The sequence below is a fragment of the Dufourea novaeangliae genome, unplaced genomic scaffold (genome assembly GCF_001272555.1).
Source record: "Dufourea novaeangliae isolate 0120121106 unplaced genomic scaffold, ASM127255v1 scaffold394, whole genome shotgun sequence".
Taxonomy (NCBI): domain Eukaryota; kingdom Metazoa; phylum Arthropoda; class Insecta; order Hymenoptera; family Halictidae; genus Dufourea; species Dufourea novaeangliae.
This window is the reverse complement of record NW_015374286.1, coordinates 660-16,991: the sequence shown is the minus strand read 5'-3', so window position 1 is coordinate 16,991 and position 16,332 is coordinate 660. Positions and strand designations below refer to the sequence as shown.

General features: G+C 32.7%; 1 protein-coding gene across 1 annotated transcript; it reads left to right on the top strand.

Moving 5' to 3' along the window:
- LOC107192766 (N-acetylneuraminate lyase-like) lies at positions 1–7,769 on the top strand. Its single transcript, XM_015582101.1, has 8 exons — positions 1–6; positions 4,099–4,160; positions 4,826–4,902; positions 5,247–5,392; positions 5,600–5,768; positions 6,169–6,314; positions 6,924–7,095; positions 7,598–7,769. The coding sequence occupies exons 1-8, from the start codon at positions 1–3 to the stop codon at positions 7,747–7,749; spliced, it is 930 nt and encodes a 309-aa protein (XP_015437587.1). The 3' UTR covers positions 7,750–7,769.
- The last annotated feature ends 8,563 nt before the right edge of the window (positions 7,770–16,332 follow it).

Below are 16,332 nucleotides of genomic sequence, written 5' to 3'. Positions count from 1 at the left end.
ATGCCAGTACGTATGCATGAATAATCATTAAAAAATTATATCACGACTATTGAAATTCATTAACCATCTTTTATACTAATATGCGTGTAAATATGTATACCTTCATATACATAGATCTTACAATTAGCATATCGAAGTTATTATTGATAACAATCTTATAAAGGAAGTATAATCGAATTCTATTTACCAAGAGTAAATTCTTTATACTCTGTTTTTAATGTTATTAAGTCTTTAATTTACTAAATTATTATCATGCAAAATATTGTTTATATAAGTTCAAACATTACATACGTTAAATCAAGATAGTCTTGCAATAAAACAGAAGGTTACTATAAATTAATAATATTACGTTACTATACGTGTGTAAACAGAAAAAACACTTACATTAAAAGTTAATTCTGTTTGCTAAATATTATCTCATATTATCGAGTAAACCAATTATTGACCAAGGTAAGTTCCTACTACTAGCATTTGATTGTTTGGAATTTTACTACTGAATTTTCATGAATACATGTTACAAAAAATTTTAATACGATGACTAACACCGTTTTTACTATTGGGACAATATCATAATAAAATACATTTATTCTGTCTTTGTTATTAACGATATAAGTATCTTTGTATTGATTTGAACACTTGTTACTTTCATTATAAGTTTACCACTAATAATATGATATTTATAAGATGTTAAATGCTTTTGTTTAGAAATTGAATATTTCTTAATGTAATTTAATAGCTCCGGTCACCCATGACCACCATAACAGTCGACATGTTAATATTATTCTCAGAGTTAACAAATATTTTCCATTCGAAGATGTTGTCGATTTGAAACAAAATTTATCTTACAACTGACGTAAATATTTTGTATTATCAGTTGTTTCGTGGCTGGTGTTATCCCGTATGGGGGATTTGCGATCGGGGTGATAGAAATTAACCGAGCCTCACACGTGTGGTGGTTGCGAACTCAGTTTAATTTATGTTAACAAACTGTACGCACTGAATTTCCAGTAATAAATAAATGAAACACAAATTAACGGTGAACGATGTTATTAATAACGGCGATAGCTAAAAGCTATGGTCCACGTGCGGTGGAAATGAATTAGAATAATGGTAAAACACGTGGTGATCGATTGGCGATTAAAACGGTTGTGTTTTAAGTCAGAGGTCACCGGAGCGAACGATGACAAAGATCTGATGGTCGCTCAGGAGGGGGAATTGCGCGCTTGACCGAATTGCGAGCCACGCGCACGCGGTAATCGCGATGATTACGCTAATGGCGTTGAGGCGTTCGAATGGTAATCGCGTGAGTTTACGGCTGCAGAATTTGGTAAGGGCCGCGTTCCGGAACATCAGTAAATAAATTGTACTCTATATACTTGGTTAATATTTTGTTATCGTTAGTCATGGTGGATAGTAAAATTGTTGATCAAAACTAAACGTATAATGGGTCATTCATTTCAATGAGTTATGTAGTTGAACAAATTTAATACGTACTATTAACGAAGCATCAATGATAAATTAATATTTTTGGGCGAATATTCGTATATTGTAGATATTCTAAGTTCAGTAACTTTATACCAAATATAAGTTGATTTTTTACATTATCCATTTTAGTGCATATAAATATAATTCACTATTCCTACTATAGTTTCAAAAATATTATTAACAACATATCACAAAATATGAAATTATTAAGCTTTTACATAGATAAATTATATATGAAATCGGCTAGGATATGTTCTATCTTAAATATTATAACATTTACAAACATTAATACAAACAGTTTACAGGGTCGAAGTTGTAATTGAAGAACAGAAATGCACTTACAGTTAGTGATCATAAGTATAATTTAATTCAATTTCTAAAAGAATTCTATGTACAGGGAGTGTAAAAAGTATTCGTACACCCTTTAAAACGGAACAACTCTTAAAATTGGTCCAAATGACTTGAGTTTTTTTGTGAAGTTAGAGACATTAATTTACTAAATGATGTGACAAAAAAATTTGAAAAAGTTGCAATTGGTCCGAATCGCGAACAAAATATTAAAGGTCGTGTTTTACAACTTTTTAATTTGAGGCTATAATGAAAATTTAATAAATACATATCGAAGATTTATGTTAGTTATATACATGTTGAAAATTTCATCAAAATCGGTTAATGTTGCTATGAGATACAAACGATTAAAAATGTTGAAAATCGCAGTTTTTCCCGACTTTCGATCTACAACTGTAGTAAATTTAACAATTCTCTCATCTTTGATGTCTGTCGCTCGTTTCTGTATTAACCGATTTCAATTACTGTCCTGTAGTTTACATATTATAATTACCACTCCCGTGTACATGTATATATCAAGTATCACTGTTACCTCAAAATTTTTGTATTTAAAGAAAACAGAAAGGACACCAAAAGAATAATTTACTTTTAAAAAATATCAAAATAAATCTTTGTAATACATAAATATTAATATTGAAAGAGCTTATATCTTTAAAAGAGGATTAATTACTACAAGTAATTAATTCAAATCTAATACAGGGTTAACTTATTTTACATATTAACATAATACCTAATTATTTCATTTGTGCCGACGGTACACCTTTCTTCAGTCAGTTTTATAACAAATTAAAAATACGTAAAGAGGAAGTAAAGCAGTAATAAGGGTAAGAAAAAGATTTTTATAATATTTATATTGCAAATATCGATAAGTGTTGAAAAGCTATAACAACATTTTATCAGTATTGGAAATGGGTTAAAATAAATAGTAAATACTATGAATCCTTTTATAACGTCTTTTATTTCTTGGCGTGGAAGGACGTCTTAACGCTTTGGAAATCGTACTGGAAGTGAGGAAAAATCCGTAAGGGTATGATCGAGAGTCAGTCGTCCACTTATGAAAGAAAATAGACCCGGACTGCATACCGTTCATTACCCAGCTCTCAGGTCAAAACGTTACAGGCCCATGGGTCCGATGACATCCGATCTATTGTATCATTTTGTCTAAAGCAGTGTTTCTCATACATAACACTATTCATTTTTGCTTACTAGCTGACACATTATAATTATGTAGTAACAATCCAACAATCAGTTTAATGGAACATTTATTCCAGCATTAAAAAGTAACTCATAAAGTTGGAAGTATTGAATAAACAAAAAATAGATAATTTGTATATTTAAAATGTGACTACACAGAGTGTCCCCCAAATCGTAGTACTCATTACTTACATTTTCTTATTTAAAGCTTCGTTTTCGATATAATCGTATTTGAAAATCTGCGCGTCTGTTCACTGCATACCGTTTCTACTTACTACCATAGTGAATACACTGAATACTACTTAAAAGAAAAAAATGAAAAATAAAATAAAAGAATACTCAAAAGAAAAACTGTATTATTTGTTCGACTTATTTTTTTTTATAGAATCACCACCCAGCTGGTTGTACCACGATTTTATGGACACCCTGCATAGTGACTATACTTCACTGAAAAAATTTTGTGCGTTTTAGATTCCTGTATCCTCTTCTTTGCATTATCAATTTTTATACGCTATTGGTTTACTTGACGTAAACACAATAATACCTATTAGGATACACACCACAGTACAATATATGTACATCTTATTCACAATCATACATAAATCACGTAAAATTACAAACGCAACATATTATACTTCAGACTTTATCTGGCAATCTTTTTTCTTAAACCCCTTTACAGTGTTATAAAATAATAATAAAGAATTCAATTTTTCTACTCAAACAAAGTATTGTGTTATTCTCTGTTAAAATTACTTATAAGAATTATATTTTTTGTTTCCAGCTATGCCCAAATTTTAGTTAAACGAATGTGCTGTGTACATAAAACCTTGCTTTTCCGCACTTGAAGACTTGTCCTAGCCTCTCTCATACTACACTGTTAACGATTCATTTTGTATAATAGTTTCTCATTAAGTTAATTAAAGAATTCATTTATTTTGTAATATTGAAATATTTAAATATAATTAATAATAATTAGAGAATTCATTTATTTTGTAATATAGAAATATTTATAATATAAATACATATATCCATATTAAGTAATACAGAAAATAACAGATTCTTTTATTGTAGAAAACACCGTTCACTTTCAGAGGACTGATGGTTCCTGTATTAACTCCCTTCAACAATGATAGGTAATAATTAATAACTCCAATACTTTGAGAAATACTAAAAATTTTCTAAATTTAATCTTAAATTTAAGGTTGTATAAGGCCCGATGCAGACTAGCGAGTTTTGTCGCGCGCTTTGTCGCGCGTTGTCACAGCGGTTATTACACGCTCGTCTGAATATAAAAGTTCCGTGCACATTTTGTCACAGCGGGCCAACGATATCCGACAGTCGATTTTCACCCGCCGCGAGCCCTGAGGTATCGCCGCGTATAAGCCCGCTCATATGTATTTCCTGATATGTTTTTGTGTACTTCTGAAACGCGCGAGAAATGCCCGCACGACACTCATTTAAGAAAGTATACATTCCATTTCTGTAAAAAAATTTGTCTCTGATGTCATTGAAATCCAGAAATTATTTCTAGTATGTTAAATGTAAAAAATATTTTTATTTCATTTTCACGGAAACCAGTTTCATTTTTTACTTTTCATAACATTTAGTATTTTGGAGTTTTGTATCGTTACTCGATAAAACACGGGTAAGAAAACTTGTGTTCCTATAACAATTGTGTATGACTTGATTTATATAGAAAGTATTAGATCTCATTTACCTTAACATCAGCTGCGTCGTGTCCTTAAATGTACATTATTTTATCAAAAAGAATTATTTACTCTTTTCTTAATTATTCTAGTGCAAAAACTCTGAATTTATCAGTTATCCCACAATACGTTGAACACTTGGCTAAAAAGAAAATCACTGGAATTCTTGGTAAGCAAAAATTATATCGTGACTAATACTTCCAATTTAAGTTGATACCTTATCGAAATAGAGTTCTAAAGGAATAATTAAGTAATAATCATTATATTGGACATATTATACATTTTGTATAATATACAGGATGGTCCACTGCTCATGGTAGTATTTCGTTAAGCAAAAAATGTGAAATAAAATTCATGTAGTTTTCTATACGATAGCTAACTATTCAATATGTATAGTATAAACAGTTGAGTTCCATTCATCGTATATCAAATCGTAACGAAAAGTCTTAACAACTTGTACACCGAATCGATTCCTTTTTGACATTATAAAAGTCATTAATTTCCAATTAACAGTAAATGGAACGACTGGAGAGGGTACATCTATGTCTGTAGCCGAAAGAAAATTGGCAGCTGAGGCCTGGGCAAAGGCTGTAAAAACGACAAAGCAACACTTGATGGTACAAGTAGGAGGTGCACCTCTACCTGATGTTCTTGAACTCGTACGTATAAACAATCTCGAATATTTACGAATACTTGACTTTGAATTGTAATAACATAACTTCTAAAATATTTGTCAGAGCTTCAATTTCTACACAGATGGTGATTACTTGAATCTATTCTAAGTTCTGCACTTTACTTTACTACATTCCTTATTATCATAATTTTCTTAATTATCTGATAAGTAAAAGTAATATTGTCGTTTAAAGGCAAGGCATGCGGAAAATATTAAGGCTGATTCCTTATTGTGTCTACCGGAATTATACTTTAAACCAACAACAACGTACCAGTTAACGGAATATTTGAAATTAGTTAGCAAAGCGGCCCCAAACACACCACTTCTGTATTATCATATTCCAATGTTGACAAATGTTAATGGTAAGTTTATATTTAACAGTGTTTTCGGACCTTAAAAATAGAAAAAGTTTTATAATTTAAAGAAAAACATGCAAATTGATAAACCTGCTTCTTAAATCAAAGTTTATGAAACGTTTACTAAAATTTAAAAATCGTATTTCCTTATATTCTTTTGTTATCCTTCAACGTCGTTCTTATTAAATTAATACTTTGGTCGTTTTTAAAGAATCTTGAAGAGATACGGTTGAACGAATGTAAAATTTATTATATGGAATATTATCAATTGCTATCATAATATTGACCGTAATAATAATTCAAGCTTCAAGACTAATTAATGTCATGACTTTGGCCTAAATTTCAAGGGTATACATACAAAATGTCTAAAACACGATTTTTAATATACGAAACGTTTTTCTTTTAGTGCACATGGGACTATTTTTAGAATCTCTTGGTGACAAAATTCCAAACTTTGCGGGAATAAAGTTCACGAGCTCAAACTTAGAAGAAGGTTCTCAAGCACTAAATGCTGATAATAAAAAATACGTGGTTTTCCTTGGAAATGATCAGGTATGTTTATAACTGTATTTACAACTGTAACGACATTTAGAACTTTAATTAAGAAAATACATAGCCTTGTGTAGTACCCATACTAGTGATATTACATAAATAACAGAATTTGTATAATAATTGCCATTGTGACACATAATATGCGTACATACATATTATCATATCTGATAATGATACATAATTAGAACAGGGATGAAATGTTGCATAAGTTCTCAATTACTTTTATAATATTTTACAATTTATTAATCTATTATTAATATTAATTTGCAATTTAATATTTTATAATTTCAGAACACATTCACGATTGTGAATATATATTTATATTTATATGAAATTTATTTTAAGATTCCTAAACTAAATTATGTAACTATTATCTTTGAAAGGGGTTTTTTGTGCTTTGTATTATCTCTCCATACTTTTTTTACTTTGTTTTCAAGAAATACAACTTTTTCAAGTTTATCTTACACTTACGCATTCGATTGTACTGTGCACACTATTTTATTTATGTATTTTTCGTGAAGGATTACCGCATGTCCAGTTGTGTCATCACAGTAGTTGTTCCCTGTATGTACTGTACAGTTTTCTTTATTATTATATTATTTGTTTTAGCTACTGGGCGCTGGCTGTGCGTTAGGAATGAATTCGTTTATTGCAACAAGTATAAACATGCTACCAGAACTAGCATTTCAGATTCTTACAGAAGGAACAGTAGGAAACAATTTGAAAGCAAGGGAGACGCAGGAAAAACTTTCGAAAGCTGTCATCGCTATATCAAAATATGGTAACATGTTTGGATATTTTATTATTTCATTGCACAAAAAACATTCTAAATGATGAGAAAATCCACAACATATAAATTTTCTGCTTATTCGCATTATTTTCGATACGTATGTAGTTAAAATTTAAGAATTAAAAATCCAAATCCTGAGATTTTCCAAGGAACTTCGATAACTTGAAAATAGCGATTTATTTCAGTTTTCTGATTTTTAGAGAAACTTAATTATTGGTATTAGTAGTGATACTATTCGACAATTCTTCCCTTCAGCTACTTTTTAGTTCTTAAAATTAAAGACATTTTGCACATTCCCCTATAAATTATTTTTTTTATTTAGTTTATTATATTTTATTATAAGAAATATATCGTCATAATATTATACGTATATTACAAAACCAGAAAAATATGAAGTCATAAAGTTGATACAATCGTGTACTTTTTCAAGCAATATGAATTATAAGTGTTAAAGTGAAGAACAAAAAGACATTATCTTAATGTTAAATTATAGGCAGTTGGGTGGAAACTATGAAAACAGCAATGTCTTTATTAACAAATATCGACCCTGGACCTACACGCGCGCCATTGACAATACTACCTTCAGAAATCACAGCGGCAATGGCCAAAGATTTACAAAATTTAGGACATGAAATAACAATATAACATTTAAAAACAAGAACATATCACCGATCAATTTAATATCTTTATGTAAAATGCTTAATAAATTACTTGTATGCAGATATATTATTCGCATGTTTTATATTTACATGAATATGCAAGATGTTCCCCAAAATATTTGTGCAGTAATAGAAGAGTAACAAATAGTATACTTAATTACTGTTAATCAGAATATACCCTCATCTTCGCCACTCCATATCCAGATTCTATAGGCACAATGCTCCCGTTTTGAAGGCAACGCATCGTCACTCAGATTATTATTAATTAGAAGCCATTTCTAAACTTCAGCACCACTGTTTCAATTGAAAAATGACATATTCAGAGAAAGCCACATGACTCAACATAATCATTCGCCATTACGTGAAATTACATAGATTTGTTTAATTTCATGCACCCTCTCAAGGTCCGTACCATAAATTTTTCCAAAGTAAAACAGCACCTGGTCATTCAACTTAGATTCCAGTTAAACAATTGGATATATACCCACTTAATATTAAAATAAATAATTGTCATTTCGATAAATACTATTATTTAACACTCAAACACTTAGATACAGGCTGACGATTTTTGTAATCACTGCAGTACCTATACAATACATTGATTCCAATGCCAATTAAACTTGCCTGATCATAAGCACTATGAGTACTTTCTTCTAACGGGAACAACATGGTAATAGTACTTGAAATTCTACGCTCAACAGGCGTATTTGTCACATTCCGTCTTAAAGAAAAATTATTTATACCTCGAAAAAGAAACATTTCCAGACCTTTTTTATGACTTCTCTTCATCCTGGAGATGAGAAATCAGTACTCAAGTTTGTGCATCTATTTCTGTTACACTTTATATGTATATTATCAGGCTGGACCTATTACAAAACGCAGAAACACACATTAGCTCCAAAAATAAATTGCCCACTACAAATGCGAAAGAAACCCACTAGTCAACTATAGTATGCAATAATTGTTTTTTAATTAATAAATACTTTTCCTCGTTGAAATTTGAAACTTGGAGTATGTAGCTTAAATTTCAATAGTTATTAATTGGAAACAAATTATAAGAGTATATCTGGACCCCAGAGGTAGAGTCTATTAAGTCCACTTATTCTAAAAAATGACATTTTACATGTTTCCCCTATCAAATTTCGACAATAAGTCGTTTCATTTTTAATATAATAATGTAAAAATGATATCTTGTTCCGAACCGAACAGTGTAATGTCCATCATATAGGGGACTTAATGCAATGTTCACCATTTCTACATATCGAGACATATCTCAAATCCATTCAATAGTTCGAAGATAGCGATTGTTTACCGTTGAATTCTTACCGAACGGTTGCAAAGTTACAAGGTTTTTGCACCTTTGATTTGCTTTTCTCTAAACTTTGAAAAATGTGACTTAATATTGTCTGACTCTGGGCTTCAGATATTAGATGTATAAATAAGTTCTCGCGGTTTCTTTCAAAAATATATTCATTAATATAAAAGAAACGATGTGATAATTTCAATTCAAGTATTTGCCTTCGGAATCTACTCCTTTTTGCAATCTCTCAAGCAACATATGGATACCGCGGCGAATAAATACTTCGTTCTTTGAGACGATAAAGTCATCGACACATTTTTTAATTTCGCTTCATTTCGAACGGATGTGTTCATTGATCTCTATACTAACTGGAGAGAACCTATCCTTCTTCTTCCTATTATCCTTTCTATCTGTACCATTCTGCCTACATTTGCATGTAGAGGGGGTATAGAAGCCACGCCATGATCTGTATATGTGTGTAAGACTGACAATGAGATAAATTCACCGCATATCTTCCCTCTGTCTCAGACCGGCCACCATCCCACAGTTCACTTTCCAATTATACATATAGTATGTATACATATGTAGAAAACTCAATGGCTGTATCAGAGAGACCATGCTGCATTGACCACAAGTGATGGAAATCAGGTGGTGAAATGTCTGAAGAGTACGCTAGTTGGGGCAAGACTTTGAACATAAATTTGAAAATCAATTTTCGAAATCCATTTAACACGTAGGTGCTTATACGTATAATCGTGTTGACAATAAGTAGAAACGGAATGTAATGAACAGACGCGTTAACCTATGTAGTTCCTATTGAATTGCAGACGAATCCAGCTGGTTTTAAAATTCGATTGTCTCGAAAAAGAAACATCATACAAAAAAATTTTATTTTACATTTTCGGTTTCTTTTTGCATGTTAAATAACATCATTTCGGGTTGTACCGCCAGTTCGAATACTCCCTGTATATAGCCTACAAATTTAACAATAAATATTTCATAAACTAATAGCCATATGCAGCTGAAACAAATCATATCTGCCCATTTTGATGAAAGTTAGAAAAGTATATCTCACAAATATATTTCACCCATATCTTTTTATCTATATTTTTATGGGTTACATTATATTTTAATTTGATTAAAATCCTTGACAGCAAGTTTTATAAAGTAATCGATTTAACGTGAAATATTGCAGATTGAAACTAAAACGTCAAAACGGCAGAAAAATTTGTATAAAAATGATAGTAATATTATTGACACATCGTTATAAATGAAAACAGTTTTCAAAATAATTTTTGTTTTTAATTAAATTATTATGAAACAATTTAAGTGAAGTGCGAGTTCCCTGATAACCAGTTGTATACAAGTTTTGAGCAAATTACCAGCAATAAATGACAAAAGTTGTCTAAAAAACCATAGCCATCTGTTCCCGAATTTGACTTGGGTTTTGCAGGCAACGCCAGCTGAAAAAATGGTAAAGCAAAAATTGACAGAAAATCTTGCAACATGACCTATGTCAAATTGAGGACAGAACCGGAACAAGGTTTGCGCAAGCTAATTTGCTGCATGTATGTCGCGGCCAATTTGCTGCATATGTTGCTTTAAGGTTATATTTATTAAACTAGGTTATAATTATCCAGTAATATTTAATTAAAAATGGATAGTGAGCAGAATCCGTATCTTTCAATATTGGCCGATCAAAAGCTCCGACAACTTTTTTCAAAAGCGTGACAACAGGACACCACCGTGTTGATTTTTTGGAAACCGTACGCATGCTGTAGCAGTTTGCAAACTTCACCGGCCTTTCCCGGCGGTCGCTCACCGACTACGCGACCGAAACTGCACATTTTTCAAATTGAAAGAACAAAACTTGTTTTATACGACTTACATTTGTAAGTCCCACGTATATTTAACATAATTATAATATTAAGATATATAATCTCTTATAATCGAAGACTTAGAATTGTAAGAGTTCGTAAGAAGTTATTTCAAGGGATCGCAATTAACGGATTTACGCTTGTTTTGTACACCAGACTTTATTTCCTTTCTTTCTACTTGTAGGCAGTTCGACTTTCATTGAGTGCGAGCCTTCCAAAACATTCATTTATACTTATATCTTTGTATTTCTTTGTTTTTATGTCGCGTGCCCTGAGTCGTTCGCTCGGTGTCGCGCGTCATTGCCCTAATCAGCTGTTACTGATTTCGTTCGCATTCGACAATTACACTGTTCAACAAATTTGAACTTTTTTTCGTTTTTGTAACTTCTAATATGCGTTTCTGATAGATCTTCATGAGCTGAATACAAATCTGCAACCTGTTTCTTTCCAGCACGTCCAGTTTGTGAAAAAATAAATTTTTTTTAAAATGGCAAATTTGCAACTTTGGTGCTGTGTTGTGCTTTTACAGTAATAGTTATACAATTTCTTTTGACACGAAATAATTCTCTGGGCGCTTCCGAACAAAATGATATAAATTATTATTATATTATAGACATCTAAATATATTTAAATAATATTTAAAGTGAAAAGGACACCGAAAACGCACCACTTTTTTCTGAACTATATCGCATCCCTATTTAAAAAAAACAGATTTTGTAATTTTTCGTGACACTTTCCTGAGCAGAAAGGTCTGCTTTATCGCATGCTATGGTTAGATCTTGTCCAAGACCTTTAGTTTTTGAAATAAATTAAAGAATATCAGCAAAAAGTGGTGCATTTTCGGTGTCCTTTTCACTTTAAACATTATTTAAATATATTTAGATGTCTACAATATAATAATAATTTATATCATTTTATTCGGAAGAGTCCAGAGAAATATTTCGTTTCAAAAGAAATTGTATAACTATAATTGTAAAAGCACAACACAGTTCCAAAGTTGAAAATTTGCCATTTTTAAAAAAATTTATTTTTTCAAAAACTGGACATGCTCGAAAGAAACGGGTTGCAGATTTGTATTCAGCCCATGATGATCTATCAGAAACGCGTATTGAAAAGTGCAAAAATTTTTAGATGTTCAACAGTGTTATCGGTCTGCCTTAGAAATGGACATTATCTAGATAAAAAATTATTTATATAACTGTTCGAATAAAAGATACTTTATCTTTATTCGTTATTCGAAGCTTGAATAAAAAAAATATCTAATCGGAGCGTTTTATTCATAGCGTTGATGATATTTTCATCGTTCGTGTATCTTTTATCCAAAGGCGTTGAAGAAATCTATAAATAACTTTCGCAGTCAGCCAGCTCGAAAAAACGCGCTGGCGTGCGTCGAGCGTCGAACGTTTAAGGGGGGTGACTCCTTTGGGGCCAACTCCGAATCGATCGAAGCGCCGATGTATACAACCGGACGCCAGCGGAAAGACAAAATCGATTTTCGGACGGCTATATAATGCGACATCTAGCGGCAGTACCCACAAATAAATTTTGTTCCCCGTTACCATCAAGCTGGGTTCGTGTATTTCCTACGCGAAGACAGTGTTGCCGGACAGTATCGTTTTTCTTACGCTGTTGCCTCACGTCCCGCATGCAATTCTACCCGTGAGGAGAACGATGGAATAGCTACGGCCTACGGCCTACGGCTCGTGGCGAGATTTCGATTCTCGCCGAACGTAGGAAAAGAACGGCGCGGGGGAAAGGGAAAGAAATTGGAAAATGATGTTTCATATTGTAATATTTACGTACTAATGCGTGCAACGATAAACCTTTTCTATTCATACTTGTAATGATGCTTATTTTTTTAATCGATGGAATTACATACAAAATACTTGACATGGTATTCCCGAGAAACAAATTGTAACAATGGCACAATATATATTCCGGGTATTCCACATACAAAAAAAAATACTATTCAAATCTCTTGTTGGAAATGATATTTATTTATCTTTTATTGACATAATTGATACAGGTATTAGGAGTCGTGATAATTTGATTTTCTTTGAAAAATCACTGTAACGTCAATTGTTAACATTAAGAGTTGAAACTTAGACGAACTCTGGGGAAAGAGTTACATTATCTGTTCCTTAATTTTTTAAATAATCCATTCAGTAGCTTCTCTTATAAAGATCATAAAGATCCAGTATGCAAACGGCGGGCACGCGGCAGCAGCGGATTCGGGAGAGACCGCCGCATGACAAGCTCGTGGTGCCTGAAATTGATCTCGCCCGTTTTATCTAGCGAACCCGGAAAAATTCAGATTTTCTGTGCAACAAATTAACGTAGACCGATGATTTTTTTTTATTTGGGGTACCTCGACGAGATTTTAAGAAATAGAGTGACCAATTCTATAAACAATTAGTTAAAACCCGAAATTTTTACTTCTTCGATTTTTTATGTTTTAAATTGATTCATTTTGTTTATTAATTATAAGTTATAAAACAGAGACAAATCTGAAAACTGCACATTTTTCAAATTGAAAGAACAAAACTTGTGTTATACGACTTACATTTGTAAGTCCCATGTATATTCAAATTATAATAAAGATACAAATATATTGGAATTCTCAACGCAGTTTAGTATACGAAATAGAGACGACCGAACGCCCAGATGGCTGCTCCAATGTTTATAGCAAGGCGAGCGCAGCAACGGGGCCCTAAAACGCAAGGCCACGGTGTCGTAAATTAGCCACGCACCCTTGAGGAGTTTTCCGTTGACGACGACGAAAGGACCTCCCAGTCGAGAAGCGTTTTAAGAGTTTTACAGTTTAATCCGGGTCTTAGAATTTTCGGCACGTAGATGCAATTAAGACATTTTTCCGTACTGCTGAAGAAATGACAAATTTTTGTAGTGGCGTTTTATGAGACCGTACAAATAGATTAATTCGAAAATTAAGGAACAGATAATTTAACTCTTCCTCCAGACTTCGTCTAAACTTCAATTCTTAATGTTAAAAATTGACACTATAGTTATTTTGCAAAAAAAAATTATTTCTACTCCTAATTAACATTTGAATTTTATCGAACGTAAAAGAGGATAGCGTGAGTGAAAGATAGGGAAATCCGAGGATCAGGGTGAACAAAAGAAAGATATTGATGAAACAATACTAATGTCTGTAACAATACAATTTTTTATTCGTACATGGAATAGTATTCCATATGTTCATACATATGTAATTTCATGTATGTGTTTCAAAACAAATTGTAAAAATTACATTGTATATTCTGAGTATTCCACGTGTAATTTTAAAACATAGAATACGATACAATATTCTAAGGAAATGCGAGTTTTCGTGCGTTCTGAGCGGGTGTTTGGTTTTCGTCACTGCAAGGCCCAGGAAGGGAGAGCGATAGACACTTGAGGGTGTCATAAATAAACCTTTCCCGGTACTGAGTCTCGTAGGCCAAAAGACTGTTTTCCCAATGCGACAAAGAACTGTTCATTCTTTATTACATAAAATCGTCAGCTTGAACGAATGTCTAAAATACAATACAAATTTGGTGTTTGAAATTATAATTAGTATTAAATAATTACCATTGCTGAATTTATATATGTATTAACATGCTGAATTCTATGTTATATTTAAAAGTTCTGGAACATTACCTGAAATGTGGTACTTGATGGTTTTCTTTGTTACTTGACTTTTCTTTGTTACTTTGACGGCATTGTTCTTTTCTACCTTTCGTACAATGTGGCACTTGATGGTTTTCCGTTTGAATGTCCAGCAGTAATCCTTGTCTACATTATTCAGCAGTGTCCTTGTCTACATTTCGTGAAACTGTAAAGACTGAAAAAAACTCAAGACTTAGAATTAGAATACATATATGTAGTTTCCTTCCACTATTTGCGTTGTTTCTGGAACACTTTTAACCCCTGAACAAGTCAGCGGGTCTGCAGTGTCGAAATATTTGTGAGATCGTATGATCCGTGAGTACAATTGCCATTTTTTGCAATTGTCTACCACTAACAGAGTCAGTGATGCTGCACGGTTGAAATATTTGCGAGATCGTATGATCCGTGAGTACAATTGCCATTTTTTGCAATTGTCTACCACTAACAGAGTCAGTGGTGCTGCACGGTCGAACTTTACAGTGCAGTGCGACGCTGCACCGTTGTAACATTTGTACTACTTCCGGAGAGAGATCTTTTTCGCTTTTTTAAAACAGCTCTCTCCTGCATTATAAATGCAGGCTCCCGAATGGGCATACCCCTATTGTACCGACTATCTATTAATTCCGGTAACATACATTTTAAATAAAATTCAATTAACTTTGGCTCCATATCTGTTTGCCAAAAGGTATCGTCTCTATCTACTCGGATACATTTCAATCCTTTCCGAGTCCAAATACAAAATATACAATATTTTCTACCTGTGATGTGTAGTTGTCCTTGTACCTGGTAGAAATAGAGATGGGTTCTATTTAATACAGTACCCGTTGCATCTTGAAATATTCGCCGGACAGTTGGAACGGTCTCGATTGCCTCCTCTGGTGATAAATTTTCTGCGGTTTTCGGACATTTAATTTCCACAATGCCCTCGTCATCGATAACACCATCCGGTGAAGCTCCCAAGAAGGGAATGGAAGCGTCAATAAAAATTCCACAATCGCGAATTTCTACACCTGCATGTTTGCTCAGTTCTTCGCGAGCAATTTGTTCACACGCTTGTCCGTATATCACCGCAGTTGCATTAATTAACTTCGGGTACACAAAAGATTTGACAGAATTTGCGCAGAACGTTCCATTTCGTCGACGGCATACTCTTCCAAAATTCGATGCGGTCAAAAGTTTTGATTTATAATTTAACCATCTCGGATTCTTCGCTTGACCGATGGTTTCTTCTTCAATTGCGTCTCTTCTTTTTTGCCAATTATGAAGCATTTCCATATGTTTTTCCTGCTCAAATTCATAAATATTTTCTGCCATATTTGGCTTTTGAGCATTAGATCCGTAATCCGAATCTTTTTCGGAACGGAATTGCCTACGCATATATTTCGCATTCTTCGTTTTCTTTTGCTTCTCAGCCTTCTTCTGCATGTGTTTCTTCCTCTGATTTTCCATATTGCGTAAAATGACGGACGCTTTTTTCTTCATTGCCGTATTCAATCGCGACAACACTCCTTTTGTGTTATATTGCAGGACAGCAGCAGCACATCTTCCTGTGTATGACCCTCTTTCGCCGAAATGTAATCTTTTTCCACTAATGTACTTGGCAATGATTCCGTTGAAACTTTCAACAGTGTTATTATTGCTGTTATACAGCAAGCTCTCCGCATGAGCTAATACTGGCCGAAATATTTCTTTTATTTGTTGATAAACTCCTATCTTCATCAACTCT

Bases quoted from the DNA above. Each gene is read 5' to 3' on its own strand.
- LOC107192766 (XM_015582101.1), top strand. The intron at 4,903-5,246 runs GTAAGCAAAAAT...TCCAATTAACAG, and splicing joins GAAAATCACTGGAATTCTTG to TAAATGGAACGACTGGAGAG. The intron at 7,096-7,597 runs GTAACATGTTTG...GTTAAATTATAG, and splicing joins CATCGCTATATCAAAATATG to GCAGTTGGGTGGAAACTATG.